Below are 21,480 nucleotides of genomic sequence, written 5' to 3' on the forward strand. Positions count from 1 at the left end.
CAAAAGAATCACCGTAGGATGATGATCCTGTTGAGAACAAATCAAATAGAGTGATTCTATTTTTTTAATCTTTCTAACTTGCTCCTATCTTAATGATGTAAAGATGCAAAATAGATCAAATATCTTGGTCAATACAGACCGGCAAGTACGTAACACTATATCAGTTTCGCGTTCTACTATTAATGTGAAATAGCGGCAGGTAGATGCTCTCGGCATTGTCCCGTCCAAGTTTGAAGCATCTCCTGAGATCATGCAGCGACGCTCAAGCGTTGGTCCAAATCCATGCCCTCATGCTCGTCACCGGATCTCTGTACTACCCTCACTCCTCTGGCCATTTGATCTCTGCGTACGCCCGGATCGGCGACCTCGCCGCCGCCCACTCCGTCTTCCGGACCGCCTCCAACCCCAACATCTCCACATGGAACGCCCTCATTATTGCCCACTCCCGGCGACGTTCTCTCGACCAAGTCCTCCGCCTTTACCGCCTCCTTGTCTCCCAGGGCCGGCCGCGGCCCGACAGTTCCACGTTCACCGTGACCCTTAAGGCTTGCGCTCAATCTTTTGATCTCAGGTCCGGACAGGAGGTTATAGCCCATGCCTCGGATCTCGGGTACTCGCATGATGTGTTCGTTTGCTCTTCGGTACTTAATATGTATGCAAAATGTGGGAAAATGGATGATGCTATGAGGGTGTTCGACGAAATGCCTAAGAAGGATATCGTTTCTTGGACCACAATGATCACGGGGTTTGTAAACGCTGGGAATCCAGTGGAAGCAATAGAGGTTTATAGGAAGATGCAAGCCGAGGGTGTTGAGGGAGATGGGATCGTGATGGTTGGCCTGTTGCAAGCATGTGCGGCATTCGGAGACATGGGGATCGGTCAGTCTGTTCATGGGCATATGTTGCGCCATCACATTGAAACAGATGTTGTTGTCGAGACTAGTCTTGTGGACATGTACGCCAAAAGTGGTTTCTTGGAAACTGCACACATTGCCTTCGAGAAAATGTCTTCTAAAAATGTTGTGTCATGGAGTGCATTGATAACGGGCTATGCTCAAAATGGATTTGCTAGTGATGCACTATGGATGTTGATCAAGATGCAGGAGTTTGGTTTGTGTCCTGATTCAGTTGCACTTGTGAGTGCTATTTTGGCATGTTCTCACATTGGGTTTTTGAAATTGGGCAAGTCCATTCATGGGTTCATAATGAGGAGGTTTGATTTTGATCATATCCTGGGTACTGCAGTTATTGACATGTACTCCAAGTGTGGCTCCCTCTTGAGTGCTCGTGAACTTTTCGATAGGGTTTGTTCAAGAGACCTGATCTCGTGGAACACAATGATTGCTAGTTACGGTGTTCATGGACATGGGAAGGAGGCACTATCGACCTTCCTAGAAATGAGCAAAACTGAATTGAAGCCTGACCATGCCACATTTGCTTCCCTGTTATCTGCTTTCAGTCACTCGGGCCTTGTAGAAGAAGGACGTCACTGGTTCAATCTCATGAGACAGGAGTACAGGATTGATCCAAGTGACAAGCACTATGTTTGCATGGTAGATCTTTTAGCTCGTGCTGGTCATGTTGAAGAAGCCTGTGAGCTCATCCAGTCCATGCCAGATGAACCAGGAGTTGCAGTCTGGGTTGCACTGCTTTCTGGTTGTCACAATCACAAAAAGTTGGAGTTAGGCCAGTATGCAGCAGGAAAGGTTCTTGAGCTATGCCCTGATGACTCGGGCATATATTCCTTGGTGTCAAATGTTTTTGCCGTGGCAAAGAATTGGGATAAGGTAGTTGAGGTGCGAAGGAGAATGAAGAATATGGGGACAAGGAAAGTACCAGGGTATAGCTTAGTGGAAGTTGGAGGAAAGCTTCATGCTTTTCGAATGGAGGATAGGAGCCATCCCCAATATGAAAGGATCATGGATTTGTTAAAGAGATTGGACTTCGAGATGAGGAAATTGGGTTACAAACCAAAGACAGAGTTTGTGTTCCATGACCTTGATGAGGATGTGAAAGAGAGAATGCTTGGCAATCACAGTGAAAAATTAGCTATTGCCTTTGGGTTGTTGACCACCAGTCCAGGGACAAGAATTGTTATCATAAAGAACTTAAGGATATGTGGAGATTGTCATGACGCAATAAAGTGTATTTCAGAGATAGTAAACCGGGAGATCGTTGTAAGGGATGTGAAAAGGTTCCACCATTTTAGGAATGGACTTTGCTCTTGTGGAGGTCACTGGTAAAGATATTTATTCTCAGAATAGTAGTCGTGAACTGACAGAAACAGTACAGAAGCTTCAGATTGAGCAGCTGGAAACAGTTTTCAAAGTAATATATGCTAACTTAGTTGTTTTGTCTACCTGCTCATGTTTACTTGAGGATCTCCTACTCTTGAGAAACCATAAGTGCAAATACTGCTTCAGGGTTTTATTAGCTTTAACATATAATACTATATCCACATATAAGTTCTATTAAGTTCATGCGTTTCTTGAGAAAATAAAATTTAATATTCTTAAACTCTGAGTTGCTTCTGTTCACATGTGAATTTCATGCATAATTTTGAGAGGTATATCATCCTTCACGTTTAATAAGTAAAATTGAAAGATTATGTGTCTTTGATGAGTTAGTTCTTATCATTTTTGCCAGGAAATCTCTGAATATGTTGTACCATTATGCAGTTTGAGTCTATAGAGCTTTTGATTACTATTTCTTTTTCCCAAACCATTATTTCTTTCTAGGCAAAATAATGTGAAACTTTATGTTATTGACGAAATGTAACTGATGTTCAAGAACATTGTGTTACCGTAAGAAACTTCTTGCTATTCAAGAACATAAGCCATTCACATTTCATGGAACATTTGCATCTCAATATACCTGATGGCTATAGTGCAATATTCTTTTTGATGGTTTATCTTGTCTTTGCATCAGAATTTGCTTCAGAATCCCCTCCTCTAGTTGCTTTGTAGATTAAATTTTGTTGTCTATTACTAGACCACCAGGCATCTGTTGTGATTCATATGCTGCATCATTTTAGAATTTATTATTACAAATCTTTTATATTACTTGGATGAATTTAGATTGAGCTAAAACTATTTCAAATACAATAAATTTAACTAGAACAGCCCCTTTTGTGTACTAGAATGAGTGTCTTTAGACCGATCCACGGTGTACAGGTTTGTATAGGGCACTCCATGAACTTGTCCAATTTCAAACCATTAGGAATAGCTTATACCAGGTGTTATGAGAAAGAGCTGTGCATGAAACTTCTGTTACTGCAGGTTCTGGGGAGGCCCAGTCTCTTTAGCCTATCCCTATATTCACAAGTAGAGAGATTGTTTTTATAGATTGACACCCTTGAGAGCAAGTGCAAAGAAGCAACTGTACCATACCATGATACTTAATTCAATGATGTTAGATTATCTTATAACTTCAGTTTTCCACTGTAACTTAGAATCACTGTAACATTAATATCCAACTGTAAATACATGTTAAAAGTTTGTTTAAGTGCATTTGATTTTTAAGTTCTCACTGTTGGACTCTGATATCTGCACTATTCTAGTCTGTTAATTCAAAGAACGGATTAGTAAGTTAGGGAAACATGATTTGAGACAATTAAACATGACTTGTCTTACAAATTTGTCCTATGGGTACAAGTACATGCTCAGCCAATCCTCAATTACTAATACTTCAAATTTGCTCAGGTCAACATGAGTCTTGTGCAAACAAATACATGCCCAATTAACATGCGAATACTTGTATTCAGAAGTTTACATGGTACAAAAGTTCGTTAAAACCTTACTATGGTTGATGTGGCAACACTAAATTTACTTGTACTTGCTGCTGATTTACAGAGCACACTGGAGTTCTTTCTCAACAGAATTATTTCTCCACTACATGATAGAGGTAATAGAATGAGACCACAATCTGGATTTGATTCAGCATCCCATTGGCATTCGAGTTTGCAAGGTGCTTCAAGTTCATGCTGGATTTTATTAGTTCCTTGTTCCAAAACTGAAGCTAACACTGTTTTTCTTCATGCAGCTATTTCTTTCTGCATGAGAATGAACATTTGTCTGTCTCCCAGTTCAAGTCTATTAACATGATTTAGACAGTTTATTCAATACCGTCAAATCACTAAGGCCGACTTTCATCCCTGTTCAACATGTAGGCCTTACCTTCAAGCTCCTTAAGCTCCTTTCTGCTTTGTAATCGGGCCAATCTCTGTCCAAAGACAGAAGTTGCTTACCTTCCTCTCTTCATCCAGCTGATATAGTTGGAGCAGCTGGGTACCCTACCCGACAAGAACAAACCAGAATGTTTGTTTTGGCTGATGTTGTTGGCTCTGTTCATAAAGATAGTGGCACTCATGAAGTACGATCAGGTTTAACATATTGCACAAAGCAAACATATGATCATAGTATGTAATGGTAAGTGATAGAGGTTTTCATGGGAAAAAGAAAAGGAGTTACAAAGAAAAAAAATTAGATCTTCAGTAGTTTCATGGCTTGAGATTATATCTATAAAAATACTATGTAAAATTTCGTAGATATCTCTTAGATATTTATTTAGGAATACATTACAATAAAATGCATGTACAAAATTGTGTAAAAAGCTTTGCAAAAGATAATAGTTACTCTGTCTATAATTTTTGTTCTTTAAAGCCTTTTGGGTTAAAATGAAACACTTCTTTGATTCATTTGATCATGAATGAAAAATTTATTGAAACTCATTATTCATAAATAAGAATATTTTTTTCTTACCTTTCCTAATAACTTCATGCAGTCACTAATAAATAGTGATAATAAAGAAAAAAAATAATTTTATCACATATTTATTTATATATAATTTGCTTCAATAAATGCTTTAAACATCTGTGGTAGGAGAATATGGCATCAGAATTATTCTTTTGATAAGATAAATGTAGGATGATTTTCCTAAAAAAATCTTGATTTTAGATTTTTCTCATACAGTGCTCTCTTTTAATTTTTTTAAATAATACCCCCTGGTTCGAAAAATATCTAGACCATCCCTAAAAAAAATTAGTTTTACTTTTTTCTTCTATTACAATGTTTTGACCACCAATGTTGTTTGTAAGGCTTATTTGAAAATACTATAAATGAACCAAATGAAACTAAAACACATTGAAAACTATTTGATTATTATATTAGGAGGTAAATAGGCATTTAAAATGTTTAAACAAACATCACCCAAATAAAATAAAAAATAATTTATTATAATTTTTTTGCCACAATAACAAAAATACCATAAAACCTACTTAAAAACACTATAAATGACTTAAATGAACTTCTATAATCAAACAAATTAAAAGCCTAAAAATTTGGTATTGAAATGATCCATCAGTAATGACAACCAAGTGAGTCACGATATGGTATCACTTATAATATTTTTCAATAGCTTTATATTATTTTTAGTACCTTAATAAAAACATTATAAATGCTATCAATAAACATAATAAATGAGTCAAATAAAAATACTATAACTGTTTAAAATAGATTAATAAACTAATTGAAAATTTTGGTGGGAAAAGTTGGTGAGGGTACTTTTGGAATTTTATCGAGGGATATTATTTGAGAAAAACCAAAATGGGGCACTATTTCAAGAAAATTAAAATAAGAATTAGAAAATTCACCCATAACTATTTGCAAACGTCTCTTTACTATTTATAGTCTTATTTTAAAAATTTTTAAATATTTTTTAATTATTTGTTCACAAATAGATACAAATATCATCTTCCTCCTCCTCTTCTTTTTATTCTTCCTTTACTCTTCTTCTTTTTTCTCAACCGACAACATAGAGAGGGTGACGAGTAACATCATAAGCCAGTGACAACATTGGCAAGCAATGTTCATAGCAACGGCAGTGAGGATGAAATAACAATTGTCAAAAAAAAAGGGAAAAAATCAATAATAATAAAATTATAAATAATAAAAATAAATTTTAAATTATTTTTAAGCGGTTACTAACAGCAAGGGAGCTTAAAAAACAGACTGTGAATAGTAATAAACTAGATTGCTTTTTGATCCAACTATACTTCAAAATCCAATTAAACCGGACCAGGTTTTCAATCCACTTCAGGCCGCTTTTGAGCCCATCGCAGACGAGAAAACCCAGCCGGACCTGATCACGTGAGACTCAGGTGACGAGTCTCGTGCGTATCGAAAGTTCAATATGCTGACCGCCGAGCCCTCTCTTTCTCTCTCCGACAAAAGTGCATAACCGCACTTCCCGTCGCCACACCCTTTCCTACTCATTTCGGTCGACGTGTGTGCATCGTCGCCACGCCATTCCCTGTTCGAAGACCCTCTGTTCTCTTCTCCTCCATCTCGGCGCCCTAATCGCATGTTCGTCTTTGTCAAACCTTTGCACCCATTGGTTTCTTCTAGCTTGTTTCATTGGTTTCGATCTTTCTGTCAGTTGGAGATGGAGTTTGCCCTTGCGGCTGCAGCAGATTCTCTCCGGCGGGAGGGCCATGTGGCCGGAGCTTAAATTGGAGCATGATGCTGTGAGTTTTATGACTGATTAATCTCTAGCATGTTTCTCTCTTCATTTTCATCTTGTCGAGAATTTCTCTGTAAGATTACGCTTGCAATGCGTGACTGCATTGGGTACATTGTTCGGGTGGTTGATTGCTTGAAACTGGTCGTGAACTGTACTTGATGCTTGCGCTTGGAATCTTGGGTTCTTGATTGATTGGCTTTGAAGTCATGTTTTTGTCATGGAATTTGATGTTTTCTTGTCCTGATTAATGAGTGTTCACGTTTTTATGTTTTTGTTCTTGTTTGACTTAGGTTTTAGATTTTAGTTTGTTATCATAATAAAATAATTTTTTTATAATTTAAAAAAGACTACCTTTAATTTCTGAATAGCTTTTGGGATGAGAAAAGACAGAACAAAGAGAACAAGGGAAAGTCGAAAGACAAGTGGACTAAATACCATGGCTTCAGTGATCATGGTGACCTTGATTGTGGATTGATAAGTCCATTTAAAATAGACAATGACCAGTCCACTGCTGTTGCATATAATATCCATTTTCTTGCCAGCATGCTGCTATTTCTGAACTTCATTATGCTGTTGATTAATAGGCACATTATGTTGGAGGAGAAGTTAGTGATGATGGTAAATTATTTGAAACATTGGCTTGTTACAAAAACGCAAGCATTGACATTAAACTTCAATTTTGAAATGCGTAGTTCAGTTGCTTTTTCATCAGCAGTAAAATACATAAAATGGAGTTTCAAATATTTTCCTTGATGAAAGAATTGAGATACACACTAGTGCTTTAATTTACACTTACTTAAATTGGAGAGGAATTTGTAAGATGCTTTGAGATTAAGCTTGATTATGGATTCCACACTTATAATGATTTTAATGTCTATTGCACAAATTTTTCAGAAGGACCTGTTATATTGGCAGAAAAATTTCAATTGTTTAAACTTTCTATCATTTGGGAAAGTGATATCCAATATGTGAATCTAAGAGAAAGAAAGAATTGCAACATTGGGAAATTTGTGGACTTCTGTAGGGAGAACAGTTTCAGAGAAACTAGAGGAGTAAGAATAGTTCTCAGTTTTTCTATTTCATTTGATGTAGTAGGTTTCAACGTAGTAAGAAACCTGTGGAGTAAGAATATTTCTCAGTTTTTCTTTTATGTTTGATGTTGCTAAGATCTGGGATTGGCTATATGCAGCAAAGAAATTGTATACTGTTATATCAGATGTAGTAGGTTTCAAGTTTGGTAGTAAATGAATGCAATTGCCATCACATTGAGGGGTATCTGTGGATTGAATCACATGTTTCAATATTCTCTGTTTTCTCCAAAATTGTTGCATGAGGCATAGATGAGATAATAATTATTAACAAATTGTAAATCAAGTGTTATGGAGCATTGAAGACCAGGCAGAAGACATTGTTGTATGTCATGTTCAAATGAAACAGTAATTTTCCTTTTTCTTTGTTATAGTTTGCAGTTATTATAATGTATAAAATTATATGTGGTTCATAATGATTCATGTAGTATAGGCTTATGAAATAGAAACAGTAAAATTCCCTTATCTTCATCATCATTATCATCACCAACATCAACATCTCAACTATGTGAACACAGAATGCTCTTCTTTTGCTTCTTCCTACTAGTAATGACAAAAATGATTTTTTTTTCCAAACAAGTGAAATTTATTTTAATTCCAGATGAATTTTTTGCTCTTTAAAATGCATCACTATTTGGAAATATAAAGAAAAATTAAGTTTTTGTCCTCAAAATATTTATTCATCATTCCTCCTTCAAGATTTCTTCTTGAGCAGCCATCTGATTCAGAGACCACCTCACAAAACACACGTGTAAATGCTTCTGCTGCTGGACCTTTCGCAGCTGAACATAACAAATATTTCAAATAGAAGGATTCTAGCAGGAAGCTTGCTATGTTGGGGTTCTTTTAATATATCAAATATTGATCAAACAATTGTTTTATAGAATCAAAACCTTCATCTTGATTCAAAAACATACTTTATAGATCCAAAATAATGGATTAAGAATATTTACATAAAACTTATTTATTCCACTATAATATGTATGAAATCCTACAATAATTAATAAACATATTAACATGGAAGCATACCTGATGAATCCATTAGAGTATTTTCTGAATTGATTAGTGATTTGGTCTTCCAATTGCAGAGTATCTTTTGAACTTTAGATTTCTCTTTGACGGGTGAAGAGAAACTTCATTCGATACTACAACCGGGGACCATAACCTTATTTATAGTCATAACCGATGAATCTACAATTATGATTGTATTCATAATTGATGAATCTACAATTATGTCTCAAAAGTTTTATATTCCTAACTTTTCTCATCATTAAGTTAGGAATATGACTGATGGTATCCACACAATTAATTTTCATAATAATTATGTCCCTTAGCCAAATAACTTTACTTTAATTAGATCACTTTAATTTTGGCTAATCAAAATAATGGCTTAACACATTTAATTATACATGTGTGACTCTTAAAATTATAACAATCTCCCACTGAGTCACATATGTATCCTTATAAATGTGATATTCTTTATGAGCTCAAAACTATTGCCATTATTAAACAGGACATACAAAGCAATCTCGTCCATTGACCATATTAATATAGGACCAAAGCGATCTTCGCTATATCAATCATAGCTAAACCCATCAATGATCACTAATATTAACATAACCAAATGACATAGATCAATTATGAAATGTGTAGCATGAAAATTACATGAATGTGATCTATACATGTCAATTTTCAACTGGTCCAACTTTATCTTTATGAGATCATTAATAACTTTAATAGCTATAATGTACAAAGTATAATAAACTGAAGCTTTATTTCTGATCAGAAAATGTCTGTACAAATACATAATCTGGCATAGAACATACAACAAACATATGACAGACTCCCACTAAACTGAAGTTTCCTTAAATTTTGATATACCCATATGAGCAGTATGCTCATGAAAGACCTTGGGCGGTAAACCTTTTGTGAGAGGATTTGCCAACATAAAGTTTGTTCCCAAGTGTTCTATAGAAATTTGTTTACTTTGTACCCTTTCTTTCACAACTAGAAACTTGATGTCAATGTGCTTTGACTTAGTCGAGCTCCTATTGTTGTTGGAGTATAAAACAGCTGATTTGTTATCACAGTATATCTTTAGTGGTCTTTCAATCTCTTGTACTATTTGCAGCCTTGTGACAAAATTCCTTAGTCAAATTCCATGATTAGACATCTCAAAACATGCTACAAATTCCGCTGCCATAGTGGAAGAAGCAATAAGAGATTGCTTGGCACTACGCCAAGAAATCGCCCCACTAGCCAACATATAAATGTAGCCCGAAGTGGATTTCCTACTGTCTTGGCATCCAGTAAAATCGGAGTCAGAATACCCAATGATCTCCAAATGGTCTGATCTCCTATATGTGAGCATATGATCTTTTGTCCTCTTTAAATATCTCATGACTCTTTTAGCTGCCTTTCAATGATCCATTCCAGGATTGCTTAAATATCTGCCTAACACTCCAATAATGTACGCTATATCCGGACGTGTACAAACTTGTGCATACATTAGACTCCCTACAGCTGATGCATGGGGAATCTTCTGCATTTCTTGAGTTTCCATATTTCCTTTAGGGCACTGATTGAGACTGAACTTGTCTCCCTTTGCGACAGGGGTGTCTCCTGATTTACAATCATGCATGCTAAACCTTTTGAGTATTTTATCGATATAGCTCTTTGTGATAATCCTAGAATACCTCGGGATCTATCTCGGTGTATTTGGATTCCTAATACAAAAGAGGCGTCACCAAGATCTTTCATCTCAAAATTTCTAGATAGAAATCTCTTGGTTTCGTGCAATAAGCCTATATCATTTGTGGCAAGCAGAATATCATCCACATACAATATCAGGAAAATGAATTTGCTCCCACTGAATTTGTGATACACGCAATCATCAACAACGTTCATCTCAAAACCAAATGAGATAATTACTTGATGAAATTTGTGATACCACCGACGGGATGCCTGTTTTAGTCCATAGATGGATTTTATCAATTTACAAACCATTTTCTTTGGGTCTCCTGATACAAAGTATTCTGGTTGCACCATATAAATTATTTCATCAATGTTTCCATTGAGAAATGCTGTTTTAACATCCATCTGATGAAGCTCTAAATCAAAATGTGCAGCTAGAGCCATAATTGTCCTAAAAGAGTCCTTCGTTGAAACCGGAGAGAAGGTCTCTTTAAAGTCAATCCCTTCCTTTTGAGTATAGCCCTTTGCCACAAGACGTGCTTTATACCTCTCCACATTACCTTTAGAATCCCTTTTGGTTTTAAAAATTCATTTACAACCAATGGGTTTCACACCTTCTGGTAATGGGACAAGTTCCCAAACTTTATTGTCTTGCATAGACTTATACTCTTGATTCATTGCTTCAATCCACTTATCCGAATTAGAATCCTCTTTGGCTTGACGGAAGTTGATTGGATAATCTTCCATTATACCACTACTTTTTTCATGTTCCTGGAGAAATATCATATAATCATCCGAAATGGTACTCCTTCTTTCCCTAGTGGATCGTCACAAAGATATTGGCTCTTGCGGCACAGATTCTTGAGGATGTTGAGTTTGTTCCTCATGAATAATTTCTTCATACTGCATAGGAGTTGAAATGACTATATCCTTTTGAGGTATAGATTTTGCCATATTAGTAGCAACTATATGAATCGGATCAGACTGAACCAATTCTTCCTTAAAGGTAAAGTCTTTAATCTTATTTCTCCTCCCAAATTCAATATCCTCAAAGACTGTAGCAATACCCGTCTCAAAAATATTTCTTGATTTGGGATCATAAAATTTATACCCCTTAGATCGCTCAGAATAACCAATAAAGTAACTGCTCATTGTTCGGGGTTCCAATTTATTTTCATTAGGCCTGTAAGGCCTTGCCTCAGTTGGACAACCCCATACACGAAAGTGTCTTAAACTAGGCTTTCTCCTAGTCCAAAGTTCATAAGGAGTTTTTGCAGTTGCTTTAGTTGGTACTCTATTAAGAATGTAAGCTGCAGTTTTTATTGCTTCTCCCCAGAGTGACTCTGGCAAAGTAGATTGAGAAATCATACTTCTTACCATGTCCTTGAGTGTGCAGTTTCGTCTTTCAGCTACACCATTCATGCTAGGTGACCCAGGCATTGTATACTGAGGGATAGTTCCACACTCCTCTAGGTATAAAGCAAATGGTCATAGACGTTGTTCACCTGAGCCGTCATTTCTGCCGTAATATTCCCCTCCACGGTCAGATCTGACGCTTTTTATCCTTTTGCTGAGTTGATTTTCAACTTCAGCTTTAAATGCTTTGAACACATCCAAAGACTAAGATTTTTCATGTATTAGATACAGGTATCCATATCTAGAGTAATCGTCTATGAATGATATGAAGTATTGTTGACCATTCCATGAAGGTGTAGGAAATGGTCCGCAAATATCTGTATGTATCAATTCTAAGACGTCCGTAGCTCTATATGCACCTGATCCCTTAGGTTTGGTTTGTTTACCTTTAATGCATTCAACACAAACATCTAAACCTGATAAGTCAATGGGATCAAAATCCCATCTGACACAAGTCTTTCAACTCTATTTCTAGAGATATGACCCAAACGTTTATGCCATAATATACCAGAATTTTCAATTTTACATTTAGTACCTCGCAATTCCGCATTCAAGGTTTCATGGTAGGATGCTATAGTATCAAGTAAATATAGATTGTCATAAGTCATAAGTGAACCAGTTCCAATCATATTTGAATTTAAAGACAAAGTAAACTGATTGTTTCCAAATGAACAAGAATAACCAGATTTGTCCAAATAAGAAACAGAAATTAAGTTCCGTCTAAATGACGATACAATAAAAGTGTCTTTTAAATCCAAATAATATCCGGTACACAATAACAATCTAAATATGCCTATAGCTTTCACATCTACTGATTTTTCGTCCCCCACATAAATGCTTCTCTCAGCATTATTGGGCCTTCGGTAGCTTAGGCAACCTTGCATTGATACACTGATGTTAGTTGTTGCACCGGAGTCTAACCACCAAGTGTTTCTAGGTACTGAAGTTAAATTGACTTCTGAACAAACCAAAGTAAGGAATGTTCCCTTTTTAGCATGCTAAGCATAATATTTAGCACAGTCCTTCTTTAAATGCCCAGATTTCTTGCAGAAGAAACAAATATCATCTTTATTTTGTTTCTTCTGTACTGGACCCTTATCAGCCTCATTCTTTCCACATTTGTGTTTTCTTTTCTTGCCCTTAAAGTTGGTTTCGTTTAAAACCAGTACTGGATTGAGGTTAGCAGATTTTTTATAAGAGAACCTAAATAAGATAACAACAGATAACCAGAAATTATGCTCATATTTATTACCATAAACTTAAGTAAATTCAAATAATGATATAACCCATCTCAAGATACCAAGTGCAACATTAATATCTTGTCTTTGGACTTCAATATTAATTGCTAGTGGTAGTCTTGTTGTAATGATCAAATACTGATAATAAGACATGTCAAATGAAAAACCCATCTTTGGATTGATTTATCATTTACATGTATAACTTTATAATTATCACGTATTACCTTTACAAGTATGTATAAAATCCTGCCAGTCATTAACTTTCCTTTGGGCCGGATAATTACCGCATGGATGTAAATACAAACTACATTTAATATTTTCATGAGAAATGTTATATATGAGAGGTCACTTTGGCGACTTCATATATTAAATTACTCAATCTAATATTAAACAATCACTAATTGAATTTGGACCATATTAGTCAAATTGGTTTGATCTTAATTTGTTGACTAAAATATTTAAAGCATGTAAATCATTCAATTTATGTCAACAAACAACTTTATAGAACCAATATTATGTTTAATCCAACATAATATTGCAACAATATCTAATTAATTAAATTCATATTAATTAGATAAAATCCAAAAAAAATTTGGGAAATTTATGCCTTGTAATGCAAAAATGAATTTTTACATATTGATGAATAGGAAAAGACACGAAGTGGAAAAATTAATCCAAAATTAAACTAATATCACATCAGAAAAAGGCACTGAATTGAATGTGAAGCATACTGTAGCATGATTACATAAAACCATAATCTTTTCCAACGATAATAGAACCAAATCACTTCAAAATAGCATGATTACATAAAACTATCATCTTTCCCAACGATGATAGAACCAAATTACTTTAAAATATTGATGAAAACATCATTAAAATTCATGAGAAAAAAAAGCTTAAATGTTCATCAATCATTGTAGGATGGCTCTGATACCACTTGTTGGGGTTCTTTTAACATATCAAATATGGATCAAACAATTGTTTTATAGAATCAAAACCTTCATCTTGATTCAAAAGCATACTTTATAGATCCAAAATAATGGATTAAGAATATTTACATAAAACTTATTTAATGGTGAAGAGAAACTTCATTCGATACTACAACCGGGGACCATAACCTTATTTATAGTCATAACCGATGAATCTACAATTATGATTGTATTCATAATTGATGAATCTACAATTATGTCTCAAGAGTTTTATATTCCTAACTTATCTCGTCATTAAGTTAGGAATATGACTGATGGTATCCACACAATTAATTTTCATAACAATTATGTCTCTTAGCCAAATAACTTTACTTTAATTAGATCACTTTAATTTTGGCTAATCAAAATAATTGCTTAATACATTTAATTATACATATGTGACTCTTAAAATTCTAACATGCTACATATGTGAATGATGAGGGTAATACATTTGATCTTCTCCACAACCTTCCAGAAGCAGAACTTCGAATATTATGTTTTCATTGCTTGCACATGAAGGGTACGTTTGTGAAATGTCAGATTTTTTCTTGCTAGTTACTAAAACCACGATGTTGAGGGAGTCAGATATCTTTTGTATCCCAGTCAAGCTGATTAAATTTGGTTTATTTCCATCTCTACTTTTATATCTGAATATCCAACATTTTGGCTATACAAATATATCATAAAATTATTTGACTTGCCTATATCAACAAAAGGAAAGTTATTTGTTTGCTTTTCTCTGTGTTGTATGATATCTCTTTCTTGTTCTTCCTTCTCCTTCTGCATTTCTTTCTACAAGTTCCAATCCAAAAAAATGTAATTGGTATGTATGAACTAGTTCCTTTACATTGACATCTAAATTTGACTATGTTCTAATTTAAAATCATCTTGTTGATTCATATCTGTTTTCAATTAAAACAAATGCAGTTTCAGTATTTGGTATCCTTTTAATATCTATTATGAATTTTGTATCTACTGATAGAAAATGGACTGGATTTGGTTACTTCAGTATCTGATTTGCGTGAAATTCAATCTTACCCTTTTATTAGTTTTCTTTTGATTACTACTTTTTCAAATTTTAAGCATTCAATTGTGTGGATGTCTTTCTTTAAATCTGTTGATTCATCTTGTTGATGGTATGCTTATAATATCTATTTGGATCAAGGTTTGTAATTTCGTATACTAGTATTGTATTGGTCAGTGCTTAAACCAATTTGAACCAGTCCATACCGGTGTATCAAGTGTTAGGACATGTTTATGTTTCAGAAAAAACCTGAAACACCTAAAAAATAATAATAAGAAAAACTGCTTAGTATGCCTGTACCATCCTATATCTTACAATACAAGTCCTATATCGGACACGATATTGGGTTTAGCATGGCCCGAGACCTTCGAGTACTAGTAAGTAGTTGGACCAACAAATACTGCTGCTGGTACTATATCGTAAACCTTGATTTGGATATACCATCAATGATTGGACCACCAAATAGGTCTCTACAAGGCTTTTTAAGTTTTCAATAAGAGCCATATATTTTAAATTTGAGCAATCCAATTAATTACAAGGGTCTAAGTACATTTCAGTGCTGGTAAGTTCACTTGAACTTTTCATGTGCATTGGCCATTAATATTGCAATGAATATCCTCTAAACACTTCAACATGATAAGTTCACAATAACATGCTTGGTCATAAATAAAAGGTATCTCTTTTTCATATATGCATGTCCTCTGCCCTCCATTGTTTTCTTACTTTTGACACTTTGTGCTTTTCCTCAGATTGTCCAGTAATGTGTATGTTCTTGTGGATGAAATATTGAAAAAGATAGTGGCTTGTGCTCCTACATACCACAGCTTATTTATAGAAGAGCACTTGCTAGTTCAGTACAAACTTTAACTGTTTGTGCTATGAAAGAATTACAGTTAAACGAGAATGCTGAAAAGATTCATCTCAGCTCATCTTCGGCCAGTGAGACTACAATTTTGGGAGTTCTGCAGGCATTGAGCTTTCTTGTTGCTTCATTACAGGAAAAGAAATTTTCTCAGCTTTACCCTGAGAAAGATTTTGGTCATGCTCTTTCTCAAGCGTGCGACATTAATGCAGCACTTGAATCACTGTGGCCAGAGTTGAGAAACTGCAAAGTTGAGGGTTCCTCACAATCCCCATCAGAAATGGCTGTTACTTCTGCGAATTTGGTATCTGCAAAGAGCGTAGCGCCTCCACTTCCGGTTGGTACCCAGAACATCTTGCCATATAGTACCCAGAACATCTTGGCATGTGACGAGCTGCATCCTGGGCACTTAGTAGCAGTGAAAGATATTGGAACTGCAACACAACGAATACTGATGGTGGAGAAGCTATAGCTAATGATGGTTGGACTGAAGTTGTCAGGGACATGCATAAATGTTGAAGAAAAACAGTTAGCTTTTGTCAAGTTATCAGAGAAACACCAGAAGCTGTTGAATGCATACATCTGACAGAGCCCGAGATTGCTTTAGAGGTCATTCTCGCTCATGCTTATGTTGACTTTGACAACAAGCATAGAATTTCAGTTAGAAGAGCATATATACTCGAGGACTCATATAATCAATTGCGCATGTGATCACCTCAGGATATGAAGGGGAGGCTTATTCTTCACTTTCAAGGTGAAGAAGCTGTTGATGCATGGAAATGGTATCGAGACACTGCTTGTCACAACAATTGGGAATAAAATCCCAATCCTGGCCACCATCCAGAACGTCTCTCATATTTTGAGTTTGTGGGACGAGTGGGTATGCCTAATGCATTATTTTGCAAGCCATCTTGCTATATAGTTTTCAACAAAGGTTCAACGTGGTCTTTCCTCCCTGCAGGTCGGTAAGGCACTCTTTGATGGCAGGCTTTTGGATGTCCATTTCAGTCAATCTTTCTATAAGCGCATGCTTGGGATCAAGGTAAACTTATCATGATATCGAGGCTTTTGATCTTGATTGCTACAAGAACCTAAAATCGATACTTAAGGTATGCTTTCTTGTTATGCATCTTCTTGTTTAACCGTTAAGAAGTTAAAGTATATTTTGAAAGATCATAAATTAATATTTATATTTTACGTAAGATTAGAAAGAGCTTTAAGAATAAGGAATTCTTAGTTTAAAATATATTTTAGATGATTTCAAATAAGATCAAATAAAGTTGTAGAGATTAGAGACTCTTGTATTTTACATCTATAAATAGATAGCATCCACATGTAGATCAACAAAAATCCGCAAGTATTTAAGTCAATTCTAAGAGTCATTGAAGATCTGTGTAAGTATTTTTCTTTTTAAGAAGTTCAATAAAGTTTTTTCTTTTCCGTCTTGGTTTCTTTTCTTCTATTTGGTTTGATCTTGGGCTAGTAGTACCTTATTACTACTATTTGAGAAAGGGTTGCACTTGCATGTGATCCTCCCTCTCCTCACATGGTATGAGAGCCACAAGGGTGGTAATATATATTTTTGAGATCTCCTTAGTGAAGAAAACTTTTTTTTACTATGGAATATTATAATCGACTTGGTGGATTTGGTATTGAACTTCTTAACCAATCTAACTACAAGATCTGGAAGACTTGTTTGGAGTCTTATCTTATAGGAAAATATTTATAGGATATGGTTGGTGGCAATGCAACAACAACACCAGATGCTACAAATGGAGACGCTATGGAGAGATGGACTTTAAATATAAAGGCTGAATTTGTATTAAAAAGATCTATTTCTCATGATCATTTTGAACACATTATTCATTGAAAATTAACTTCAGATATTTGGATCATTTTTTATATATTACTCAACAAAAAGAATATGGCTTGACTACAATATTTAAAAAATGATTTGGCAAATACTATCTAAGGTGATTTATCAATTTCTCAATACTTTTTAAAAATTAAATATTTATGTTCAGAGATATCACTCTTAGATCCAAATGAGTCAATTTTTGATACATAAATGAAACGTCATATTATTCATAATCTTCGAAAAGAATATATTCCTTATATTACATTTATTCAAGGTTAGTTCAACAATCATCCTCAGTAGAGTTGAAAAATCTTATTGTTTCTCAGAAATCCCTAGCTCGTCAAATGATGAGAGCTTTTGTTTCAGGAGGAGATGGAGATACCCTTTTATTAAAATTTTAATTTTATTTAAATTGGGAGAGATGGTTGAGTGGACTAAAGCAACGGATTACTAATCCGTTGTATGAGTTATTCATACCGACGGTTCGAATCCCTCTCTCTCCGTCCGCTCTGATTACTTGATACTTTCGATTTCGAAGGAATTTTGATTCTTTTATTTTTTATAGGTAAAGTGAATATATGGAATAGATAAAATAATAAGAAAAAATTAGAAAAATAAAGAAAACTCAAAAAAAATTTATTCCTCATGTCCAAGATTACATTCCGGATCTAATAATAACGATAAAGAGAAAAAGGATGAGGTTAATAGCAAGCAAGAGTCGTTTTCAAACAATGGTATAAATTGAAAGAAGATCAAGTGTTATTTATAGGTGTGGCAAGTTAGGTCATATCAAGAAAAAGTAGTGTGAAGATTAAAGAAGGAAATATTGCAAATAAAGAAGATTGTCCTAATGTTACCCATGAAGAAGGGCCAAATGCTTTATGGCTAAAACTACCGAGGCCATAATATCTATTAATTTTGAAAATGACTGGATTGTTGATTCAGGATGTGATCACCATGTCACTGATGATGGTACCAAATTCATCAATCTTCATTAATATGAAGGTAATGATACAATTATCATGGCAGATAACATTGTTTACTAAGTGAAAAAGGAAGACATTGTCATAATCTTTTCACAATGATCACAATGATCCTATTACATTGAAGAGTATGTACTATGTTCCAAGTATGAAGACAAATCTTTTCTCTATTGTAAAATGCAGTTGATACTGAAAATTATATTCCTTTTGGTCCTAACAAAGTCAAGTTTCTTTACAATATAAAAGAATTAAATGTAAATATAGTACATACCGATAAAAGGGTCAAGGATTTATATATTTTGTTTGCATCAATCTTTTATGTTGATAAAATGAGCTCAAATGATGATGCATCAATCTGGCATGCTAGACTTGGTCATACAAAATTTTCTTAAATTGAAGATTATGATGCAAAAAAGTTTAGTGAGTGGTCTTCTTAATCTTAAGAGTGTCAATATGGCAAAGCACACATGCAATTTTTTGATAGATTACTTTCAAGAAGTAAATTTCCTTTGGAGTTTATTTATAGTGATCTAATGGGCCCTACTCAAACATCATCTTATTCATATTTTCGTTATATGTTTCTCTTTATTGATAATTTTATAGAGTTCACTTAGGTCTATTTTGTGAATGAAAAATCAAAAGTTTTTTTAAAATTTCAAAAATTCAAATTAATAGTTGAAAGTGCTCTTGAAAGAAAGATTAAAAGATTACGCACTGATAATGCGGAGAATTCACTTTTGATATATTTTTCTCTTTTTGCAAAGAGTATGGTATCAAAAGAGAACTTATATGTGCAAATACATAGCAACAAAATGGTGTAACTGAACGAAAGATATGACATCTCGTAGAGACTTGTAAATGTTAGCTTCATGCAAAGAATTTACCTAAAGCTTTATGGGCAGAAGTTATAGTATGTGCAACTTATGTTATTAATCAAACTCCTCTTAGTCCAATCAGTCTGAAGTCTCCATATGAGCTTATATTTAGTGAGAAACCAAATATTAAACATTTCAAAGTATTTGATTCTCCGTGCTATGTTCATATATCTGACTCAAAGAAAAGCAAGCTTGATGTAAAGGCTAAAAAATATATCTTTATTGGCTATAATAAAAGGAAGAAATGTTGGAAATACATGGATCCACAACTCATAGGTATGTCTTATCTCGAGATGTTATGTTTAATGAAGTTTCTCGTTACTATCCTTCACAAGTAATTTCTTTTAAAAATATCAATCACAATAATGAAAGTGATATATGTTCAAACCTGTGATTGAGATTTCTTTATCATCTAATGGTCCAGTGGATTTTGGCTCATCTTCTTCCTCATCTGTATCTACTCCTATTATTTCTTCATCACCAATGATGGAGCAAAGCGATAGGGGGAGTAATGATATTCATGAGGAGAAAATTTTAATATTGAGAAGATAAAAAGGAATAATTGTCAAACTAGCATTATAGAGATGAAGACAATATAGATATATTTCATTATTACTTTTCTAAACTAATTGATGATCTTGTTCTTACTTATTTTAATGAAGCCAAAGGTGTTAAGGCCAGTGGGATTCGAAGAAAAGTTTAAGTTGATGGCATGCATGATTCTACTTTTGCTCATGGATTGTCTAAAGATAGATTTGCTAGTTATAGATACCCTATGAGCCAATCACATGAGTGATAGCATATGTGATATGACATGCACTCTTTTTATTTATTATATTATTTGATATTTATCACTTTATCTTATATGCTACATATATTGTGATGTCCATGGATTTGTGCAATGAGAATTTGATTGTGGTAAGATCATAATAATGAAACCAATTCGCCTTTAGACATAGACCCTAAATAATCCCAGTCATAGGTCACTCGAGAGGAATATCGAGATGACCAAATAGACTGATGTGCTGTATACCCATCTATATGATGGAGGTGGTTGGTCTCATAGTTGCTCGTGTGGGGACACTAGGGATACTGCGCAAGTGCTTATTGGAGAATGAATTCACTGATTGATCCACTCACGAAATACTAGATGGTTGATAATACCTTATTGTCAAACAGTGATTCCGTCATCCCAATAGTGTATCTAGTCCTTAGACTTATGACACCAAGGATATTTTATATGAGTACTCCACTCTCTGATATTGGACTTATAGACCTGAAAGTTTCAGATCTAGTATAGTCGATCATCGAGAGTGGCAACCAACCTTACAAGGATTATTGAGTGTTGATAGAGGATCATATACTCTCGGTATCATGAGAGAAAAATTTCATGTATTCTTGCTCAAGAATATCCCTAGCTAGGGTCATTCGGATTGAGAAAGAAAGAGTTCTCTAGGAGAATTCGATTTGAGCGAGACTCAAGTAGAAACCGTTTAAACTTGATAGCACCATGCCCGGTATATGATCTCTAGGATGTTAAATGGATGAATAACTATAAATACGTGGTAACTAAGGATAGCCAAGTCTAATAAATTGGATTCCCCTGTATCGTCTAGGGGCTACGACGTAGTTGCCTAATACGTCCGTAGTCGATGAGTCGAATGAATTATTATAAAGATAATAATTCATTAAGCTAAAAGAAGTTCTGACAGATATGACTTACGGCTAGCTCGATATTGGACCTAGAGGGTCACACATATATGGTAGGTGTTGCGACGAGTAAAGGTTCGGATACAAGATATCCATTGGAGCCCCTATCTTATTGGATATCCAATAAGCCCTTGAATTATTAGATTCTATGGATGAGATTCAATAAGAGCTAATGAGAGATTATTTAGTAGAGACCTACTAATCTAAGATACTTGGGTAGTTGGATAAAGATCTAGTACCCAATA

At 34.6% G+C, this 21,480-nt stretch overlaps 1 protein-coding gene and 1 long non-coding RNA gene across 3 annotated transcripts; both read left to right on the plus strand.

Annotated features, from left to right (window-relative positions):
• Positions 1-152: 152 nt before the first annotated feature.
• LOC135587739 (putative pentatricopeptide repeat-containing protein At3g25060, mitochondrial) lies at positions 153-4,190 on the plus strand. The gene is made up of 3 exons (XM_065079469.1): positions 153-2,328; positions 3,852-3,966; positions 4,042-4,190. The coding sequence occupies exon 1, from the start codon at positions 204-206 to the stop codon at positions 2,241-2,243; it is 2,040 nt and encodes a 679-aa protein (XP_064935541.1). The 5' UTR covers positions 153-203; the 3' UTR covers positions 2,244-2,328; positions 3,852-3,966; positions 4,042-4,190.
• Positions 4,191-6,231: 2,041 nt separating this feature from the next.
• On the plus strand, positions 6,232-17,317 carry LOC135589068 (uncharacterized). 2 transcript variants are annotated; one of them, XR_010476587.1, is made up of 5 exons: positions 6,232-6,362; positions 6,436-6,523; positions 15,697-16,418; positions 16,530-16,689; positions 16,771-17,317. It is a non-coding gene; the product is annotated as an uncharacterized LOC135589068 (long non-coding RNA). The 2 variants fall into 2 exon arrangements; XR_010476585.1 differs by having other exon boundaries at positions 6,244-6,523.
• The last annotated feature ends 4,163 nt before the right edge of the window (positions 17,318-21,480 follow it).

Source organism: Musa acuminata, chromosome BXJ1-8, assembly GCF_036884655.1.
Source record: "Musa acuminata AAA Group cultivar baxijiao chromosome BXJ1-8, Cavendish_Baxijiao_AAA, whole genome shotgun sequence".
Lineage (NCBI taxonomy): Eukaryota > Viridiplantae > Streptophyta > Magnoliopsida > Zingiberales > Musaceae > Musa > Musa acuminata.